We start from the raw sequence: 21,633 nt of genomic DNA on the forward strand, positions 1-21,633 counted from the left end.
AGCAAAGCTATGCAGACAAAATCTCACACAGAAGCATACACATACACACTCACAAAAAAAGGAAAAGGGGAAAAAATCATAAATCTTGCTCTCCTTAACTGAAAAAAGTCCACCTCCTTAATTTGGGATGATTCGTTGTCTATTCATGTATTCCACAGATGCAGGGTACATCAAATTGATTGTGGAGCTTTAATCCGCTGCTTCTGAGGCTGCTGGGAGAGATTTCCCTTTCTCTTCTTTGTTCTCACAGCTCCTGGGGTTCAGCTTTGGATTTGGCCCCGCCTCTGCGTGTAGGTCACCGTAGGGCGTCTGTTCTTTGCTCAGACAGGATGGGGTTAAAGGAGCAGCTGATTCGGCGGCTGTGGCTCACTCAGGCCGCTGGGAGGGAGGGGCACGGAGTGAGGGGCGAGCCTGCGGCGGCAGAGGCCGGCGTGACGTTGCACCAGCCTGAGGCGCGCTGTGCGTTCTCCCGGGGGAGTTGTCCCTGGTTCCCGGGACCCTGGCAGTGTTGGGCTGCACAGGCTCTTCAGAAGGGGGGTGTGGATAGTGACCTGTGCTCGCACACAGGCTTCTTGGTGGCGGCAGCAGCAGCCTTAGCGTCTCATGCCCGTCTCTATGGTCCGCGCTTTTAGCCGCGGCTCGCGCCCGTCTCTGGAGCTCCTTTAAGCAGCGCTCTTAATCCCCTCTCCTCGCGCACCAGGAAACAAAGAGGGAAGAAAAAGTCTCTTGCCTCTTCGGCAGGTCCAGACTTTTCCCCGGACTCCCTCCCAGCTAGCCATGGTGCACTAACCCCCTGCAGGCTGTGTTCACGCCGCCAACCCCAGTCCTCTCCCTGCCTCCGCCCGAAACCCGAGCCTCAGCTCCCAGCCCCGCCCGCCCCGGCGGGTGAACAGACAAGCCTCTCGGGCTGGTGAGTGCCGGTCGGCACCGATCCTCTGTGCGGGAATCTCCCCGCTTTGCCCCCCGCACCCCTGTTACTGTGCTCTCCTCCGCGGCTCCGAAGCTTTCCCGCTCCGCCACCCGCAGTCTCCGCCCACGAAGGGGCTTCCTAGTGTATGGAAACCTTTCCTCTTTCACAGCTCCCTCCCACTGGTGCAAGTCCCGTCCCTACCCTTTTGTCTCTGTTTATTCTTTTTTCTTTTGCCCTACCCAGGTATATGGGGGGTTTCTTACCTTTTGGGAGGTCTGAGGTCTTCTGCCAGCGTTCAGTAGGTGTTCTGTAGGAGTTGTTCCACGTGTAGATGTACTTCTGGTGTATCTGTGGGGAGGAAGGTGATCTCCGCGTCTTACTCTTCCGCCATCTTACCGGAAGCCCGATAAAGACTTCTTAAAGGCGAAAATTCTGTTTCACCATTCTCCGTACGTATACATTTACCTGTTTCAATGGTACTTGTGTCTTGCAGTTTGGGATATGTTTTAGAATAAAGTTTCATATTATAAAAAAGTATATAATATTATATAAAATAATTATATAAATATATTAAAAATTATATAAACAGTTATAATTATATTTTAAAAATTCAATATACTGAATTTCTGGAGAAACTCCTAAGAATTAAGCAAATTTCAGATTATGTAAGAATGTAATCATGCCAATATTATAAAGAATAAAACAGTATAAAATATCTAGAAGCTTGTCATAATCTCAAGCATTAAGTTGACTCTGAAGTCAGGCTGCTCAGGTTCCATTTCTGGTTCCACAATTTCCCACTGTGTGTGACTTTGGACAAGGTGCCTAACTTGTGCTTATTTCCTCAAATATAAAATAGGTATTCTTAGTATTACCTTATACTAATCCATGCAAGGTTTTGTGACAATTACATGAAATGATGCATGTAAATCACTTCGTATGCTGTCTGGCACAAGCAACAATAAAGTACTAAAAATAAATAGAGTACTAAATAATTCTAATGATTCTCTTTTATAATTAGAAATTATTGAATGAAAATTATTTTAGGTTGATTCTATTATGTGAAAAAAATATTTAGCATTTACAAAAAAATCCCAGGGACTTCCCTGGTGGTGCAGTGGTTAAGAATCCACCTGCCAATGCAGGGGACACGGGTTCAAGCCCTGGTCTGGGAAGATCCCACATACCGTGGAGCAGCTAAGCCCGCGAAACACAACTACTGAGCCAGCGTGCCACAACTACTGCAGCCCATGTGCCTAGAGCCTGTGCTCTGCAACAAAGAGAAGCTACTGCAATGAGAAGCCCACACGCCGCAACGAAAGTAGCCCCCGCTCGCCGCAACTAGAGAAAGCCCGCGCACAGCAACAAAGACCCAACGCAGCCAAAAAATAAATAAATAAATAAATTTATATTAAAAAAAAATCCCAAATTATACATGCATATTTCTTTTAAAACCAGCTGGTAAATTTCCTTTTTTCAAATTAAAAAATATTAAGGTTTTGCTCCATTTCAGTCTATGAGGTGCATTGGTTGACTAAGAACTTAGAACTTTGAGTATTCTTTAATCAAAAATCTCATGTATAGGACTAAATTTTTAGTCTATATAGATTTAGCTTTTCAAAAACTTACCTAGTGAAATCAAGTCTTTCATATTAAGATCAGTTCTAGAAAAACATTAGAAATCACAAAGACAATTGTTATTATTTTGCTATTTGAGAAAGAACAGCAAGGTAGCTGATATAAAAATTCTATTGAGTGATGTGTTTTATAGGGTATATTCTGAATTCAGGTCAGATTTGGTCTGATCACAATTTTACATTTATATTCTGTGCATTAATTATCAAGGTGTGGTAGAAAGTCCAGAATTATGAAAAATTTTATATTTGTTGCACTACAGATGATAGCAAGATAGTGGGCCTAAGTACTTAAGATGTTCATCAAGTGCTGAAGTTTAAAAAGCGGTTCTTCTTAACCCTCTAATATCAGGAAATCCAGTTAGCTAATGTGTTCAATGTTTGCATTACTGCCTCCTACTCTTATTGTGGGTCTTGGCCAAAAAGTCACCTCCCCAGAGAGCTCTTCCCTGACCCCTGTAGCTAAAGTTGTCCACCCCTACCCCTGCCCCATTTCATGCTTTATTTTCTTCATAGCACTTATTTCTATGAAAAATTATCTTACTTATAGTTTATGTGTTTATCGTTGGTGATAAATTATCTTATAGTTTGTGTTTATCTTTGGTCTTCTCCCACTAACATGTGAGTTCTATGAGAGCAGGAACTCTGACTGCTTTGCTCACTGTTATGCCTAGAACAGCATCTGACACATGAATGAATGGAAACAATGAACGTGATCACTAAACAGTAGGTTTGCAGCCTCATCATTGTTCTGTTGTTGAGGGTGTGTGGTGGGGGGGTTAAAAGTGGATTAAACCCCACATAGAGTCCTGTCATTGTTTCCTGGACTTCTGTCCCTATGTCACGGAACAATGAGGTGACAATGCCCGTACATTAAAAGGGGCCCCCTGCCCTGGTCCTGCACTTTAAAGGGCTCCATGTAACACAGGCACGCCCACCCAAATTTTTATTAAACTATACATGTGATACTCTTGGGGTCTGGCACTCACTGACGTGGCACCATCCTTAACCCTAAATATCCATTCTAATGAGTAACACTGTCCAGGTCTCAGGGAAATGCCTCTCCACCCTGCTTGCCCTACACCCTCAAAAGGTATCTGAATTTAATAAAGGTTTGTGATTTTTCAGTCAGAGATAAACACTGCTTTAGAATGTGGGAGGATTTCATTGGGAGAAGTTCAGTGAAAAATTTCAGTAGGTGAAAAGAGAAACTAATTCACCTGACAACTTTACTGTGAGATGGTTATGTATACAATAGATTCTATTGCACATCAAGGTATTTCCTGGGAGTTCTGTCTTTTTTTCTTTCCTTCATCTTCCAGTTCCTGACTGGGGAGATACATGGGAATTAGGGAAGTATGTGCAACAGTAGTACATAGTGGCTGTGTAACTTGCTACAATATGAAACAGTTACTTATCCAAACATCATCAGCCCAAAGACATGTGTAATAATAAATTCATTTGTGTTTTGTATTTTGCCAACTTTCTATTTTGTCATCATAAATGTATATTTTAAGATGGGAGGATAGAACATATTTTAACAATTTGCTCACTTGATTTATAATTTTTAAATATTTAGACATATGGAGTGTGGGCCTCCATTTGGACTCTTGTTCTAAAATGTACAATTTTTAGGAACAGGCTTGCAATGAAGAGATATGAAACAATCATTTTCTCCCTATCTGTGCTGTAAGTCATAGTCTAAAAGGAAAGGTTTCCTTATATCTGGAAGAAATTATAATCACCCTCATCAATTAATTCAGCCCCATATTAATTCTTGCTCTGCTTGAATCTAGTTCTGGAAATTCCTACCCAGTTCAGTTTTATGATCTTAAAGTTATCAGAAAACTCTTACTTGTCAAAGTTATTCTATTTGGACATATCAGATTTCCAGGAATTTTACATCATTTCTAGACACAACATAATACTTATTTGACAATGCTTCCCACGTAATTTAACATATATATATATATAGTTGTAAGATGCAGCCCTCTTAGATAATCAAAGACCTGACATGAGAGAAAAAAAATGACACCACACAAAATCTTTGTTTTCTAGGCAGATCACTGAAAAGGCAAATAAAATCCCCTGCTTACAATTTCTCATCAAGAAGAGACCAACAATCTGAATACTCATGTGAGCCAATAGAGAATTCTGTACTACATTATAAAGAGAGTCAATTTTTTTTTTTTTTTTTTTTTGCGGTACGCGGGCCTCTCACTGTTGTGGCCTCTCCCGTTGCGGAGCACAGGCTCCGGACGCGCAGGCTCAGCGGCCATGGCTGACGGGCCCAGCCGTTCCGCGGCATGTGGGATCCTCCGGGACCGGGGCACGAACCCGTGTCCCCTGCATCGATAGGCCGTCTCTCAACCACTGCGCCACCAGGGAAGTCTGAGAGTCAAATATTTTAATCAAAGTTTTCTAACCCAAACAGTTTCTCTGATGATTGATCACACTAGCATAGGAAACAGAAACACAATACAGCAGGAAAATATACACCTTGACCCTGGATTTTTCTCTTAGAATAATTCCTCCACTCCTCTTACCTTCTTTTACCAAAAACATACATGCTACTTTTCATATATAGTCATTTTCTTTCATTCTTATTATTCCTAGTAGTTTTGTACAAATCGATTTTTGGCTACAGCAGTCTGTATTTTTAAAAGCTTCTTTTACTCCCTTTTATTCTCATTACTTTCCCACACATTCTACCTCTTAGCTTAATCAGGTTTTGTCATCACCTGAATCTTAATCTGTGGCATCTAGTGTCCTCCTAGCTTTGCAACATGTGAGGCTAAGGTCTCTAACTTATTATCCTGTTTTTCCATCTTGTCTTCCCCAAGCTAGCAGAGTAGTGGACAACCATTTGTCCTTCTACCTTTTAATTCATCCTCATAGTAAGTTTTTTCAGTGTGGCATGAACATGTTCAATACATCCAAATATCCCCAGTTCCTCTGCAAAAAGGAACAAAACTCTAATGGTGTAAATTACCTGTAAGGGAACGTGTATTTGTTTCCTATTGCTCCTGTAAAAAAAAAAAAAAAAAAAAAAAAGAACACAAACAGTAGCTTAACACAGCACAATTTATCCTTTAATAGTTCTAGAGATCAAAGTCCAAAATCAGTCATCACGGCCACTTTTCTTCTGGAGCTCTTGAGGAGAATCTGCTTTCCTGACTTTTCTCCTCTTCTGGAAGCCACCTACATTCTTTGGGTTGTGGCCCCTTCTTCCATCTTCAAAACCAGCAGCAAAGCATCTTCTCTCTTCTCTGACCTCCTGATTCTCTCTTAGAAGGACGCTTGTGATGACATTTGGTCCACCAAGGATAATATCTCCATCTCCAGATCGTTAACTTAATCATGTCTGCAAATTTCCTTTTGCTGTGTAAGGCAACACATTCATGAGTTCTGGGGAGAAGGATGTAGACATCTCTGGGAAGCCATTCATTATTCTGTCTACCCCAGAAGGGAAGGGAACAGACAGGGCAGAGGGAGAAGTTGAACTATGATATAGGTACATCAGAGACCTCAGCCAATCCCACAGAGATTCTAAACCAGGCATGTTCTTCAGAGATGTCCCAGAGTGAAGCAAGAGGCCAGGCCCTTATACTCCCCAAATTAGCCAGTCACTGAATACAACTTCCCTATGGGAAGGGACCATAAATAAAAAGCCAGCAGTTTCCTTCCACTAAGGGCAAATCCTGGGGAGGTGCCCAGGTGTCATCCAAGAATAGGGACACTCTTGGTAACTGGGAGAATGAAAGCTCGGGTCCTGAAGCGGGTATTGTGTGCAGTGCACCACAAAATCCACTGAAGTCCACCCCTTGCCTGCTCAGATCCACTTGCTTTGTACAGTAAGTCAGACAACTTTGGAACCAGCCACTCCAAAATTCTAACTGATCTCTTTTCCTGGAGAAAACTTACAAGAGGAAACTTAGTGGGACAAGCTGTATCCCCCACACTGCAGCTGGTTTCAGAAATGTGATGATGCTAATAATCACCCTCCTCAATTGCCCATTCTAGATTCCCCTTGGCTACACCTCTACTGGCTGAGGCAGTTTACCAGGTGAGTTAATTACATCCTCATCCCTGAGGGATCTTGTTTATCCTTGTCATCATGTCCTTCACAGGACATGGCTGCTGCTCAGGTCTATTAATCACCAAAATTGGGCAAGTGAGAACCAGGAGATGCTCTGAAAATTACTGCATGCCGAATGTATTTTTGCCTTCCTCAGAAATCTAACCTACTCCTGGAGTTTTAGGTCAGTGGCCCTCGCGGGAATGGTGACACCTTTCCTCCCTGCTGGTCTCTTAGCACAAGGAGCCTGGAGTGACCGGGACTCTTGCTGGACCCCCAGTAGAAGTGTCCCCCTTTGGGATTCAGGAGATCTACACCCACAAAGCCCTGAGTTGGGAGTTGCAAGGACTGGAATCACACATTTTCCCAGCAGCATAAGCGACAGTGATTGGGTTCATCCCTACTTCCATCCCCTGCGTCCCAGACCCTTGGGTTCTATTACATATACATACAATGACCTGCAATGGTCTCCTAATTCCCCTTCTTGCACCTTTGCCCCCAGCAATCTATTCTCAACAGAGCAGCTGGACTTATCCTTTTGAAATGTAATGCAAATCTTATCTTTCCTCTACTCAAAACTCCCTAATTCCCTATTTCATTCAGACTAAAAGCCAAAATATTTACAGTGACTTTGAAGGACCTGCACAACTTCTCTCCCTTCATTACCTTTCTGGTATCATCTCAGGACACTTCGGCCCCATCTGCTCCACCCAGCCTCTGCTCTGTTCCTCCAACATGCCAGGTACACCCCCAGGTGAGGGCCTTTGCACTGCTGCTCCCTTATCCAGAACACTGCTACATTAGTCGGAATAACCTAGGCAATGTTGCAATAACACACCACCCCCAAATCTCAGGGTTACAGCAACAGAGTCTCTGGGTTAGCGGTAGGCCCTGGCCCATGCTGTTGTGCCCGAGATGCCTCCTGAGGGGGCCTCTTCTATGCGGACCCCACTGGCTGGAGAGAAGGGAACACGACAAATCATGCCCTGACCCTTAAAGTCCTTTACCCACCGCTGCTTACGTCTCATTGGTCAAATCAATTCATACTCAGGGAGATACGGGATAGTCCTACCATGTGGCCAGAAGAAGAAGGACAGGAACATTAGCGAACAGTCCTAAAGACAATCTTCTCCCCTAGAGAGGCCTCATGGCTCCTCTGTCACTTCCTTCTGACCTTTGCTCAAATATCGGGTCTCAGGGAAGCTTTCCTGACTATCCTGTGTAAAATTGCAGCCATGCCTACCTCCCTCCATCCCTCTTCAGCTTCATTTTTTCTCCAAGCATCACACACACACACACACACACACACACACACACACGTTTATTTTGTTCAGCTTCTGTCTCCCCTCAGCAGAATGTAAGCTCCATGAGACCAGGGTAAGCTCTCAACATTTGCTGAGGGAATATTCGGGACCCTCTTGGCTTCCTACTCCCATTTGTATTAGGATTTTGAAATATTAATTATTGTCGTTGTTTGCCTCCAAACTTCTTCTGACCAAATTCTGAAAGAATAAGAGCAAAATAGTAAGGAAATGTTTATGTTCCTTTGATATCCCAGGCTTCACGTGTGATTCTATCGAGGAGAGAATCTGCAAGACAGCCGTAATTCCAACAGGTAGGAAATATATTTTTTCTAAGATTTATTAAAATCTTTATTAGCTCCAATTGTCTTTATTAGTTCTAATCTGTAAACCAACATTTTTTTGACCTATGAATTACTGTCCTGTAATGTAAAGTTAATTTCAATTTTCTCCTCTTTGATTTTCTCTCATGTGATAAAATTAAGAGAAAAAAATCCTTAATGAAAAATCCAAGACGTCAATATCTACATTATAGAACATTTTTTTCTTTTCAAATGCTATACGATGAATGATTATTAGGATATTGTTTAAAACATTCATATTATTTTAGCTAAATAACATTGCAAATGGCAACAAGCCAAAGAAGCAGAGTTACTTAGGAATTCAGATTTGATTACTGATTAGGTGGACAATGCAGGGTAAATATCTGGACCTTAGTTTTCTCATTGAAAAATTGGAGTAATTATAGTGGCTGCTCCCATGCAGAGTGTCTTGTGAATTAATTAATGGTTCTAAAGCCCCTCAGGATAATGCAGCATTATATAAAGTTGGGTTACTTTTCTAGTCTCCCATAGGGACAGGAACTGACCTGGATCTCTCTGATGCTGCTTTGCGTGCCCCACAGCACCCAGGCAGGGCTCATGCCGGTGAGACCTTGTGGGGACCGAGCGGTGGCCTGATTTAAAGACACACTGATGACTGTGGAGGTTTCGCATCTCTAGCCCAGTCAGCTGCATGGCTGAAAAACTGATTTCAAAATTTCTGTAAGAAAAAATGATTTCCAATGTGTGTTGCCTTTGTTTTATTAGGATGCTGCAAAGTGTGTAATCAAACATCATTATAAAATTATACCACCTATTTGAGAAAAATAAAAATGTTATATTATGGAGCTGGATCACTTACCTGATACGAGCTAAAAATGAGAAGCACTGATGTCACTCAGAGACTGGAAAAATAATGAATATTTTCATAGCAAATAAAAGAAAAGAACTGCCAGAAATTGTGTAAGACCATTGTGCGGGTGTATCAGTTAGAAACCTTTTGGTTACACATTACAGATAACCAGACTCAAACGGGCTTAAACAAACAAGCAAAAAAAACTGGGGGGAGGAAGGGCCATAGAAAAAACTTATCTGTTCATGTAATTGGAAAGTTCCAAAGTATGTTGGTTTCAGGTGAGGCTTGATCCAGCAGCTGAAGAACATTATCAAGGACTTGCCTTTCCCCATTGTCTTCCCCATGCCTAAATGCCTTTGTACAAGTCACTGCTAATTTTTAAAAAATTGTCTAGCTTCCGTTCTCCATTCCTAATCCAATTTCCTTTGGGAGAATGACTTCTCCCACAGTGGGTTTAATCTTAGTGAGAAAGTAATTCCAGGCACCTGTCTCATCTCTACCGAAACCAAGAGAAACAGGTTTTGCCCTTCCTGTACCCTTCCCTTCCCCAGTCCTAGGACCATGAGAAGACATATGAGTTAAGCTTGAGCAGATAGATGCTCTCTCCTGGGACTTTAGATCTTAACCAAGGTTCACAAGGAAGGAAGGAGCAGAGGCAAGGCCATACCAGAATCTTCTTCTTCTTTTTTTTTTTTAATAGGGTCTCTCTTTTTTAAAATTAATTAATTTATTTTTGGCTGTGTTGGGTGTTCATTGCTGCGTGCAGGCTTTCTCCAGTTGCCACGAGCGGGGGCTACACTTCATTGCGGTGCACGGGCTTCTCATTACGGTGGCTTCTCTTGTTGCGGAGCATGGGATCTAGGCACGCGGGCTCAGTAGTTGTAGTGCACGGGCTTAGTTGCTCCACGGCATGTGGGATCTTCCCGGACCAGGGCTCGAATCCACATCCCCTGCATTGGCAGGCTGATTCTTAACCACTGTGCCACCAGGGAAGCCCCAGAATCTTCTTAACAAACATTTGCTGCACTTCTCAGCCCTGCAGCACAGCGTTTGCACCTGCCCACTGTCAAGACTGGTTCTCCAAATCTAGTCAGTTCTGGGAGCCTCCAAAGCATTCCCCTTTGCTTAGGATGCTTAGGTCCTGCTGCTTGACTGACAAAGTGCTGAACAGTTTCTGGGGATGACCATGCAGAGGAGAGCCTCCCCTCTCCGTGTCCCCATGGCACTGTGTACAGTATCTTATGATATGCCCACTACTGATGTAAATACCAGACTGAGAGCTCCCTGAGCTCTGAGAACGAGGGCCTTACCTATGCTTAGCCCAGTGTCTGGTCAATATTACATATTTAAGATAACGTGTTCAATGAAGTAGTTGGTGAATGAATCTCTTTAGAGAGAAAAGTCATGCTGGTATTAAACAATTTTAAAATTTAAGCAGTATATTATGAAGCACAAATCATAAAGCCTCTTTACAAAGTGTGGAACTGACAGAAAGAATATTTTTAGGCTGTTTTATGAGGAGTTATTGCACATTCTTTGAGGATCTATATACCTGCCAGGACTAATCTTGTTTCATCATTGAAATTTAATCTGAAGGCTTCTTCACAGCAGATTGATGCCTATATAATAGGTGAGAAATATCCAATTTGCCACCAAGAAATGCCTCTGATGTTTAGGTACAGGCCTCTTCCTAAATGAAATAAAGTATCGAAACCTCCAGTTGGTTTTAGCCTTCCAGCATCACTCCGGTCACCAAGTCCTGGCTGATGACTCCTTGTGGGAAAAGATGTACTTGGTCCTGCAGGGTGAGGGCGTCTCAGTGGGCACCGGCCCCTGGCCCCTCCCACCCGCTGCAGGGTCACAGCCACATCTAGCCCCGCTGGGGTGGGCTCACGCGGATCCCAGGGGGAGCGGGGCTTGCGCTGGGCTGCAGGGCTGTTCAGCAAGCAGGGGCGGCGCCGGCACACCTAGTCAGGGCCCACCTCTTCCTCAGCCTAAAGCCATCATGTGAGGCGAGCAGGTGTGTGTATGCACAGGTTGCCTGAGCGGGAGGCTGTGCCTGCCTAGTGGGGAGGTGGCCCCAGGACAGGGCCCGGCTGGGCGTTGGAGCCTGAGCAGATGAGGAGGGTGCCCCTCAAGGGCAATAATGACCTGGAGGTGGTAGATTGGATACACACGGGGGGACTGACCAAATAAGGCAATCTGCCAAGTGGGATGTAAGCCAGGCTTCTCATTGTCAGAAAATGGAGTTAGAGATATGCGGAAAGAGAAATAAAATGAACCATGCATTGGTGGATGGGAACTGATGTATCCATCTGAATTTGGGGGCACTTCCCTGGCAGTCCAGTCCGTGCTTCCAATGCAGGGGGCACAGGTTCGATCCCTGGTCAGGGAAACAAGGTCCTGCATGCAGAGTGGCCAAAAAAAAAAATCTGAATTTGGGGTTTTATAGATAGTGTATTAGTTTCCCAGGGCAACGAGTTACCACAAACTGGGTGGTTTAAAACAGCAGACGTTGCTCCTCTCAAGGTTCTGGAAGCCGGAAGTCAGAAGTCATGGTGAAGGCACAGATACACTCCATCTGTACCCACCTCTTCCAGCTTCTGGTGGCTGTGTGTTCCTTAGCTCGTGACCACATCACACCACCCTCTGTCTCCTCCTCTCCTCTGTGTGACTTGTCCTCTGGGTGTCTATCTTATAAGGATACACGTGATTGCATTTAGGGCCCATCTAGATTATCCACGATAAGCTTCTCCTCTCAGATTGTTAATCACATTTTTTTGTTTGTTTGCCACATAAGCTAATATTCATATGTTCTGGTGAGTAGGACATGGACATATCTTTGGGGAGGACCATCATTCAATCCACTATAGACAGATATACACACACACTTACACTTTGTAGCTGTGTCCACAGTGAGGGCCTGGGAGCAGTGACACTCCAACAGCAACAAGCACATCTTTGTATGGTACTTCCACTTTTCTGCAAGTTTGTGACTGTCTAAAAACACACACACAAATCAGGAGTGAGCTTCAGTCTAGTAAATGGTCAACTGCCGGATATAATTTGAGGAGCTGCCCAGAGCCATCAGCTAGTTTCCATACATGTTTATCACTGCTTCATCCTTATTAGAATGATTTACATTTTTGTAGCACATTTTATTAAACCATGAACTCTATAGTCAGGGACTAAATCTATTTCACTCATCATTTCATTTATCCAGTGCCTTGAACAGTCTCTGGGACACAGGAGGCACTCAATAAATATACACTGATTGAATGAATGAATGAATGAGTGAAGGTAGCTTGACTAAGAGAGGCATGGCCTTTGAAGTTAGATCTGGGTAAACTCCCATCTCTCTCATTTCCTAATTGTGTGGTCCTGACCCCACTGGTCACCTTCTCAGCCTAGCTGAGACTCCAGCCAGATTACTGAGTTTGAATCCTGTCTTTACTATTTCCTAGTTGTGTGGTCTTGGGCAAGTTGCTTCAGTTTCCTCATCTATAAAATGGGAATTATAATAATACCCACACTTCATAGGGCTGTGTAGCATGTTATGAGTAGCTCAGATGGTTTCACTGGAGAATTCTAACAAATGTTTAAAGAACAATTTCTTCTAGAATATGGAGGGAACACTTCCCAATTCATTTTATGAACCTGATACCAAAACCAAAGACAGTAAAGAAAAAAAAGAAAAAGAGGAGAGACCAATATGTCTCAAAAATGTAGATGTAAAAATCCTTAACGGAATATCAGCAAAGAGACTTCAGCAACATTTAAAATGAATTATATACCCCATGACCAAGTGGGGTTATTCCAGAGATGCAAGGCTAGTTCCATATTTGAAAGCAATCCCTGGAGTCCAGCCTACTGTCAAGCAATGGGGGTGGCAGCCAGGGGGTTCCACTGAGCTGTTCCTGGAATGAAGGTAGGGCCAAGCAAACCCTGGGAAGATAAAATATTGGACTCTATACACATGGCTTTTGTTCAAAAAAATAAAGTGCTGCACTCCACATGCATTAGGTAACACCTGGCTTGTACATCTAATGCTTGTCTGAGAGCTGGGGCCACGGAAGGCACAGGAACAAACAGGAGAAAGTTTTGCTTGAGGCTCCAGGTGCTAAATGGGACAGTTCAATTTCCCAAGGTCAGCGTGACCCCAAGAATAGGGCCCAGGAGCAAAAAAGACCCTCCAGGCAAGAACTTGGCACCCGAAATACATGGAAACACACTCTGAATTTTTTGTTTAGGAACTCTGTATTTAAACTTTGAACCATATCCGTATAAATTTGAATTTGAAAACACTGACCTGGCGCCTTTCATAACCTCTACCAAAGGTGGAGATAGAGACTGCTAGCTAATAAAGTTCATCTCCGTGTGAAACACTTTAAATGACCAAACCCTCTGCCTGGGATTCGTCTCATAAAAAGAAAAGGCTCCCAGCTGCCCGTGGTGTTCAGAACAGTAAGTATCATGGCTCTTGGTGCCTTGCCACCATCCCCTCGGCACTCGCCATTCCAGCTTCCAGTACAAGCTGACAGCATCCTCCCTTCCTAAGGAGGCAAAGCTCTGCCTGAGAGCCCGCTCTTGCCCTGCAGTCAGTGTAAGTGCTGAGGAGTTTATGCTGGGAAGCAGCTCTCAGCCAATGAAAGGTGGAGACTGGAGGGTAGAAACCTCCAATCTCCTCCATGTCTCCGGCAGGAATAACTCAGGCTGTTCTTCACAAACTTGGATGTGCTTATGACTCCCCTGGGAATCTTAATAAAATGCAGATTCTGATTTAGCAAGTCTGGGGTGGGGCCTGAGATTCTGTATTTCTAACAAGCTCCCAGGTGGTGCTGATGCTGGTCTGAGGACCACACTTTTTTTTGCCTCTCACTGTTGTGGCCTCTCCCGTTGCGGAGCATAGGCTCCGGACGCGCAGGCTCAGCGGCCATGGCTCACGTACCCAGCCGCTCCGCGGCATGCGGGATCCTCCCGGACCGGGGCACGAACCCGCGTCCCCTGCATTGGCAGGTGGACTCTCAACCACTGCACCACCAGGGAAGCCCAGGACCGCACTTTTGACTCTCCTACAGGTGCTTTCTGCAGTTTTCTCCCAAATAAACTGCTTGCTCTCAAATTCCTGTTGGAGGGTCCGCTTCTGGGGGAAGCACTTTTTTCTGTCTCTTTTCTTATATGTCATGCTCCTTGCTCTCAGTTTTCTCAAAGCCTGACCATTATCTTTGCAATGTGAGCCAGGGCCAACACCTCATTCCCTCATCTCCAGAATGACGGAGTTCAACTGTCTAGTTTCCCTCCTACACCAACATTCTAAAGATGTTCTTATTATTCTAGTGATTATCATACTTTCCATACTCTTCCTGATCAGCTTTCCTGCTCTTGTGCATGACCTTCTAAAAATCAAGCTGGCTTCACAGCGTGCTCATCTCCAAAAGATGTCTCTAAACAGAAATGGAAAATGGAAGCCTTTTTTTCAAACATAATAGCAAAAATCCTTGACAGATAAAGGATATAGCAAATGTTCACACATGCAGATGTTATTGAGAAAAACATAAGAACAGTAGTTTCAGGCAGAGGCTATGAAAATGAAAATCAGTGCAAAACCAACAAAAGCTATGAAACCATAATCAAGACATCTAATTAGGAGATAATATATATAAGAAAACAATAGTGACTTTGTGTACTGTGTCTGCTTCTTTGATCAAACGTTCCTAGACATACATATACAGACACATGCTATCCCTTTCCAGATAATCACTTCAGAAAGCCACCAAGTATACGTATAAAGCAAGTACACAAGTCCTTACATATTATTATCACTTCAGTCACCTTTTTTTACCCAAAACAATACAACCCAACCTAAACACACACTTTATTTCCAATAACTTAATAAAATTTCTAAAATACTAATAAATGAAATTCATGCATGTAACCGTTAGTTATTGCTGTGTAACAATCCCCCAATCACAGTGACATGCAACAATAAATAGTTATGTCTCATTCAGGAGTCTGCATGTCTGCTGTGTGGCTCAGCTTCAGGCTGCAAGTCTGCAGGTTGGCTGGAATGGCTCTGCAATATGTGAATTCAGCCCGGCACCCAGATGCCGATGGGGCAGCAGCTCAGGCTAGCATCTTCTCACTGCAGAGGTCAGATGTTCCTGAGAACAGGAGCATGTAGTACCTCCAAGGGCTAGGTCCAAATTGGTACACTGTTACCTCCTCACATTCTGTTCCAAAGCAAGTCATGTGGCCAGGCCCAACACCAGTAAGTGCCTCGCATTGAGTTATTAGTAGACTCAGTGAATATTTGCTGAACAATGATCTAATCTGCCAAGATGCTATTAAGAACTCTAGAGGCACTTGCCAATGAGGAATGCCAAAAGTGATATGAGTAATAACACTGTCATTGAAATCAGCATATAAGCACATGAGGGGACCATCCTGGAAGCACACATTTTAATTTGTTTGTTTAAAAAAGTCATTTTCATGCTTTTTATAAAAGTCAAACTTCATACTTCCCTAACTGAATGCATCTAATTCTTATTTATGCTTATATGGGACAGAAACCTACTCACAGAGGATCCTGAAAAGTTATCAAGTCCATGTTTCCTTCATTCCTCTCTTACATTAAAAAAGAAAAAAATCTTTAAAAGGAGAAGCAAAATTACCAGAATCTCCATTCTGATGCTCCAGGCTGGGGCTTGGCAGGCCATCTGCACAAGGATAAAAAAGCAGCACTGATTTGTTGGAGTCAGTTAGACTTTGTGGTAAGTCAGGAGTCCTGAGTTCAAGTCAGGTGCTCTACTATCTTAACTGCTCCTTTTACATCAGCTGCCTGTCTGACACATGGTTTTCTCTCCAGGTGTCCATTCCCTCACCCATCCCAGATGCAGCCAGCCCTCACAATATGACATCTATGGCTCTATAACATGCTGGAGGCTTTCTGGTGTCACTGTTTCCATAATGGAAACTGCTTTGTAGAGTCACTGATTTCAGCTCTAGAAAGTGTAACAGCTTATATGTGCTAAAGTTTGACAATGAGAACTCTAATGTTCTAGATTCTGTCTCTTACAAAGAAGAAATTCTCTTGGGATTTGTTGGGCTCATTTGTAATGAGTTGACAGGTTTTTTTGTTTTGTTTAATTAATTAATTAATTTATTTATTTATTTATGGCTATGTTGGGTCTTCGTTGCTGCGCACAGGCTTTTCTCTAGTTGCGCCGAGCAGGGGCTACTCTTCGTTGAGGTGCACAGGCTTCTCATTGCAGTGGCTTCTCTTGTTGCAGAGCATGGGCTCTAGGCGCATGGGCTTCAGTAGTTGCAGCACATGGGCTCGGTAGTTGTGGCTCGCGGGCTCTAGAGCGCAGGCTCAGTAGTTGTGGCACATGGGCTTAGTTGCTCTGTGGCATGTGGAATCTTCCCAGACCAGGGCTCGAACCTGCGTCCCTTGCATTGGCAGGTGGATTCTTAACCACTGCGCCACCAGGGAAGTCCAAGTTGGCAGCTTTTAACTGTAAATTCTCTATATTAAAACCAAAAGGTTGACTTCCCTTATTGGGTGACTTCTGATGTGCCAGCAAAGATCAGCCCTTTTTAAATTTTTCTCCGTTTGTTTGGTAGTGGAGGTAATTTCATAACAAAAAGATGAATAACAGGGGTTTTTTTGGAGCCATTATATTATCCTAAGACTCAGAAGGTGTATTTTGAACTAGGGATGGGAAGAGTGAGTGCCCACCCTACCTGGCAGTCTACAGCCAGAAGAAAAAGAAAATAAGTCAAATACTTTAAAATCAACTTCTAAAGCAAAAGGTCTACATTTCTCTGGACAGAATTTAACTAATTAATTATTAACTCCCCATCACCTGTCAAGTTCTTCAGACTGATAATAACCTCACTCTTTACTTGGCAAACACCTATGTCACCTTAGCCGGGCACACGCTATGACTTTTGTACTTTATCTCATTTAATTCTCTGCACAGTCCTCTTGAGATAAGTACTGCTATCCCCCCTTTATAGGTGAGAAACCCGGTCTAGCTCCAGCTTTGCCAACCTCGGCCGCCCGAGTCAGTGTCTTCTGAGACAGAAGAGAGTTCCCTTTCGCCCTCCTCGCGGTATTCCTGGCCCCTTAAATCTCACCTCCCGGTGCACCAGGTGGCCCAGTGGCCAGCAGGGCGCGGGGTGCGGGGCCGTGGTGGCAGCGGCTCGGTGCCCTTTGGAGCGGGGGCGGGCCCAGTTGGTGGCCGGGCGGCGGCCAGGCCCGGTTGCTTCGCACTGTTGACCGGCCATGGAGCTGGAGCGGCCGGCGCCCGGCGAGGTGCACGTGAGCCAGGCCATCCAGCCCGCGCACGCCAACCTCCGCGGAGAGCTGAGCGCCGCTCAGCTGCTCAAGTGGATCGACGCTGCCGCCTGCCTGGCGGGTAGGGATGCTGGAAGGGGAGGGTAGGATGGGGGAGACCCAGGGTGCCGGGGGTCTGGAGTGGAGGAGCCCTGAGTGGGGGCGGGGCCCAGTGTGTGTAGCGGAGGGGCGTGTCTGGGAACTGGGAAGCGGGCTGGGATGTGGGGATGCGGGGTGGCGGGGGTCCGGACGGCAGAGGTCGGGATGCTGTCACACCAGGACCCCTGATCCTGGGTCGGTGAGGAGGGAGAAGGAAGGAGAGGAGGGTATTGACAGAGCTTTAAACCCCGTGCAGCTGGGAAGTAATGGTTGAGATTGTTCATCCAACACTGGGAATGACCTAGACCAGTGGTTCTCAAACCTTTTAGTCTTAGGACTCCTTTACCCCATAAAATAAACGAGGACCCCAGAGAGCTTTCGTGTTTGTTCTTTTATCCATATTTACCATATGCGAAATTTTAAAAAATAATTCATTTGAAAAGAACAAAAACCCATTACATATTTTTATTGTAAAATAACTATATTTTCAGCAAGAACAAAAATGTACTTAGAGAAGTGGTACTGGTTTACATTTCTGCAAATCTCTTTAATGTCTAGTTTAATACATCACTCACCTCTTATATCTGCTTCTGTATTCAGTTTGTTGCCTTCCACACCGTCATGTAGTCTCTGCGAAGGACCTTTGCACCTGCTGTTATTTTTGCCTTTACACTCTTCTCTTGGCCCTTTCCATGCATTCCATCTCCACTAAATGTCATTTATGCAGAGCAGTCTTTCCTAACTACCTGCTTTACATTTGCACCCTTTCATCACAACACCCTTTCCAAATTCCTCCACACCACTTAGCACAATCCGTAATTACTTTGTGTACATATATGTTCACCTTTTATTTCCTGCCTGTCCAATTAGCATGTAAACTGAAGCTTAGTAAGCACTTAATAAGTAAGCACTAAATAAAAACTTCCTGATTATATGGATGGGTAATTGGATGGATGGGTCCAGAACTTGGAATCTCATTTCTAAAAGGAAGCCAGGCTTTGCGTAAGGCACTTAATAGACTCAGCAAATGTACATTTTAAGTAAAATATGTTAGGATAAAATATTAGAGCTGGAAGGAGCTTAAGATCGTGTATCCCAGGACTCTTATTTTATACAGGACAAAAGTAAAGCTCAGCTGATTACAAATTCCTGTTTTCTTCAATGAGTGTGCATAGAGTTTCTAATCCCCTGTGTGTTAACCACCCGCAAAATTCAGTCATATATCTGATGCCAATCTGTTTATTTTCTGTTTGTTGATAGGTCTGTTTGGTTTCTGTCTTAACAGTTTTTATCAGGATTTGAGGTCTGTTATAATAACAATAATGGAGACATGAATATAAAAGTAATTCACATGTATGAGAAACAAGTATAGAAATTATTCAGTTGCCATGCCTATTGCCATGGCAACTGAATTCATTATGTGAATATTGATGTGACTTTTAAAGTTACCTCACTTAGTGCTTCTGTCCTATAATGGAGAAACAATTGCCCTCCTGCAATTTTCATTAAGATTTCTATGGTTTTACACCTTTGGAAACTCGGATCACAGCAGGAGTCAATTGATAACCAATTACTGTGGACCTTAATAGTTATATTACTAATAATACAATATTGAAGAAACCTTCATGATAAAGTTGGTTTGGAAACACGGTTAATGTTAATCCTTGTAGGAAAACAATGATTAGAATTAGCCACTGACCTTGTTAGAATTAGCCACCGGCCTCATCTGGAGACCAGAAGATACTGAAACAATATCTTTAATACTAAATATTATAAAAATTGTCAACCAAGAGCTTCAAGGCCCTGTGCATGGTTTATCCTCAGCCTTCCCCTCAGCCTTTTCTTACCTACTCTCCTTCTTGCTTTTTGCATTTTTGCCACAAAAACCCCAGGATCTTTGTAGTCACTGTTCCTTCTGCCCAGCAAGCCCTTCCCTGCTCTCCTCCACAACACACATCTGTTTTACTCCTTCTCATCTTTCAGATCTCACTTCAAGCATCCTCTCCACAGGGAAACCTTCCCTGACATGCCACCTAGGTGTGGTTCCTCAGTTTACAGACCCTCACAAAATCCATGTTTCCTTCAGATCACCTAACTCATTTTGTTATTATGTATTCATTTAATTAATGTCTGGCTCCTCACTAGATTCCATGAGAATAGGGATAGTAGCTGTTTTATATTTCCAGCACCTTACAGAGAGGCTGGCATAGCACAAGTGTTCAATCAATATTAGTTAAAAGAAAGAATGAATGAAGCCACCGTCATTTTTATCAGTCATCATACCTGGACTATATCCACTTAGCTGTTCCTCAGCTTCTCTCAGTTTCCCCAGGAAATCAGAAATAGCTTTAGGGTTTTTCCACTTTTACTGGCATACTGCATGAAGGGCAATCAAAACCAAGAACCAGAACAGACTGGTCCTGTTGAATTCATATCTGTCACACTTGTAAAAAGAAAATAAACACATGTAAAAATTGTGGCCTGTGTTGGTTCCCCCTATTTTAATTTTTCATTTTTAATTTAATGGCCCTTGAAAGTCTATAATGTAAAACATGGCAGTTGAGCTCCTGAATCCCATATTCAGCCAAGTACTTCTCTAGGGAGCATTCCTTGGTTGGTCTTTTCTTTTCTCAGAGTTCCTGTTGCTTCTGTAGTAAAAATAACTATTTAGAACAATGTATTTGATTTTTATAAGCCAAAATTGCCTCTTTTGTAAAACAGAATAACAGTATCAACCTCATGTAATTGATATGCATACTTAGCTCAGTGCCAGGCCAATAATAAATCATAATTATTATGATTATGTTTCTTTGTGCTATATATACATAGAAGACACCCAATATATACAATAAAAATTTAGTCTTTTATTGGTTTTTGCACTTTAGTTATCATTTAAATCATTCAAAATTTGGTAACTCATGTTGGTGTACATGGTAACACTTTACCTACAAGAATAGTTTAATAAACTCAACATATCATACCCTCATATCAGGTGACCAGAATGAATGTCTATTACATACCCTTTAGTCAACACTTTATTGACTATGGCTAGATCTCTGTCACTGAGTAGACTCATTAAAAGATAGGACTGATAACAGCTCAGTGTCTGGAAATCAATGGGAATTTAACAAATGTTTGATATACTGAATTAAATTGAACCCAACTTTCTAGAGTCTAATACTTTTATGTTTCCTTCCTCTAATTGAACTTTAGAGCTGGGAAACCCATTTCCCCCCCTCCATCACTCACACACAGAGTTCTGCTATGGTTAGTTTTCTGGTAACTCAGTTTATGTTATCTGCATAATTGGAAGAATAGTTATTTCCAACTAGTAAAACCAGAATGTCCAGTTTTCTACAGAATTAGATCATAGGGAGGAATGTTTTAAATACTTGCTCTCTGGAGTATTTTCTCATATCACTTTACCTGGGACTATCAATATATATTGCAATTAAAGTAATCCACTACACACAAAGAATGCAAATTCAGTATAATTCACTGTCTCTTTTTCATAATATGACAGCAGGAGTGAAGTCTCCAAAATTAAAATGGAGTTAAAATTTCTTTAAAAAGCTAATGCAGTCTGTTTGGGTTTTAACTGACTGCTCCTCAAAATGAAATTCTGGAAAAACCACATGTCAAGATTTTTCCCAAAGAGGAAAAATTCGGATACTTTTACATAAAGTAAAACCAACAATCAAAAAAAAAAATCTCAACAAATTAAATGCAGACAGAGGGACTTCCCTGGTGGCGCAGTGGTTAAGAATCCGCTTGCCAATGCAGGGAACACGGGTTCAAGCCCTGGTCCAGGAAGATCCCACATGCCGCAGAGCAACTAAGCACATGCACCACAACTACTGAGCCTGCGCTCTAGAGCCTGCAAGCCACAACTACTGAGCCCATGTGCCACTACTACTGAAGCCCATGCACCTAGAGCCTGTGCTCTTCAACAAGAGAAGCCACCACAATGAGAAGCCCGTGCACCGCAACGAAGAGTAGCCCCCGCTCGCTGCAACTAGAGAAAGCCCAAGGGCAGCAACGAAGACACAACACAGCCATAAATAAATAAATAAATAAACAAATAAATAAATATTATA

General features: G+C 43.1%; 1 protein-coding gene and 1 long non-coding RNA gene across 2 annotated transcripts in view; one reads left to right on the forward strand and one right to left on the reverse strand.

The window, feature by feature from the left end:
* Nucleotides 1–4,929: 4,929 nt before the first annotated feature.
* The window catches only part of LOC117197366 (uncharacterized), a 30,040-nt gene continuing 13,336 nt past the window's right edge, over nucleotides 4,930–21,633 (reverse strand). The window contains exons 3-6 of the long non-coding RNA XR_004477944.2: nucleotides 19,820–19,979; nucleotides 11,995–12,099; nucleotides 8,792–8,964; nucleotides 4,930–5,925 (exon numbers count right to left, since the gene is read on the reverse strand). This is a non-coding gene — a long non-coding RNA (uncharacterized LOC117197366). The remainder of the gene's footprint in view (nucleotides 5,926–8,791; nucleotides 8,965–11,994; nucleotides 12,100–19,819; nucleotides 19,980–21,633) is intronic.
* ACOT12 (acyl-CoA thioesterase 12) overlaps nucleotides 17,267–21,633 on the forward strand; it is a 48,094-nt gene continuing 43,727 nt past the window's right edge. Inside the window, exon 1 of the mRNA XM_004281649.3 lies at nucleotides 17,267–17,519. Within this exon, the coding sequence (XP_004281697.1) occupies nucleotides 17,387–17,519 (133 nt within the window). The 5' untranslated portion in view covers nucleotides 17,267–17,386. The remainder of the gene's footprint in view (nucleotides 17,520–21,633) is intronic.

This window comes from Orcinus orca, chromosome 3, assembly GCF_937001465.1.
Source record: "Orcinus orca chromosome 3, mOrcOrc1.1, whole genome shotgun sequence".
NCBI classification, from domain to species: Eukaryota; Metazoa; Chordata; class Mammalia; order Artiodactyla; family Delphinidae; genus Orcinus; species Orcinus orca.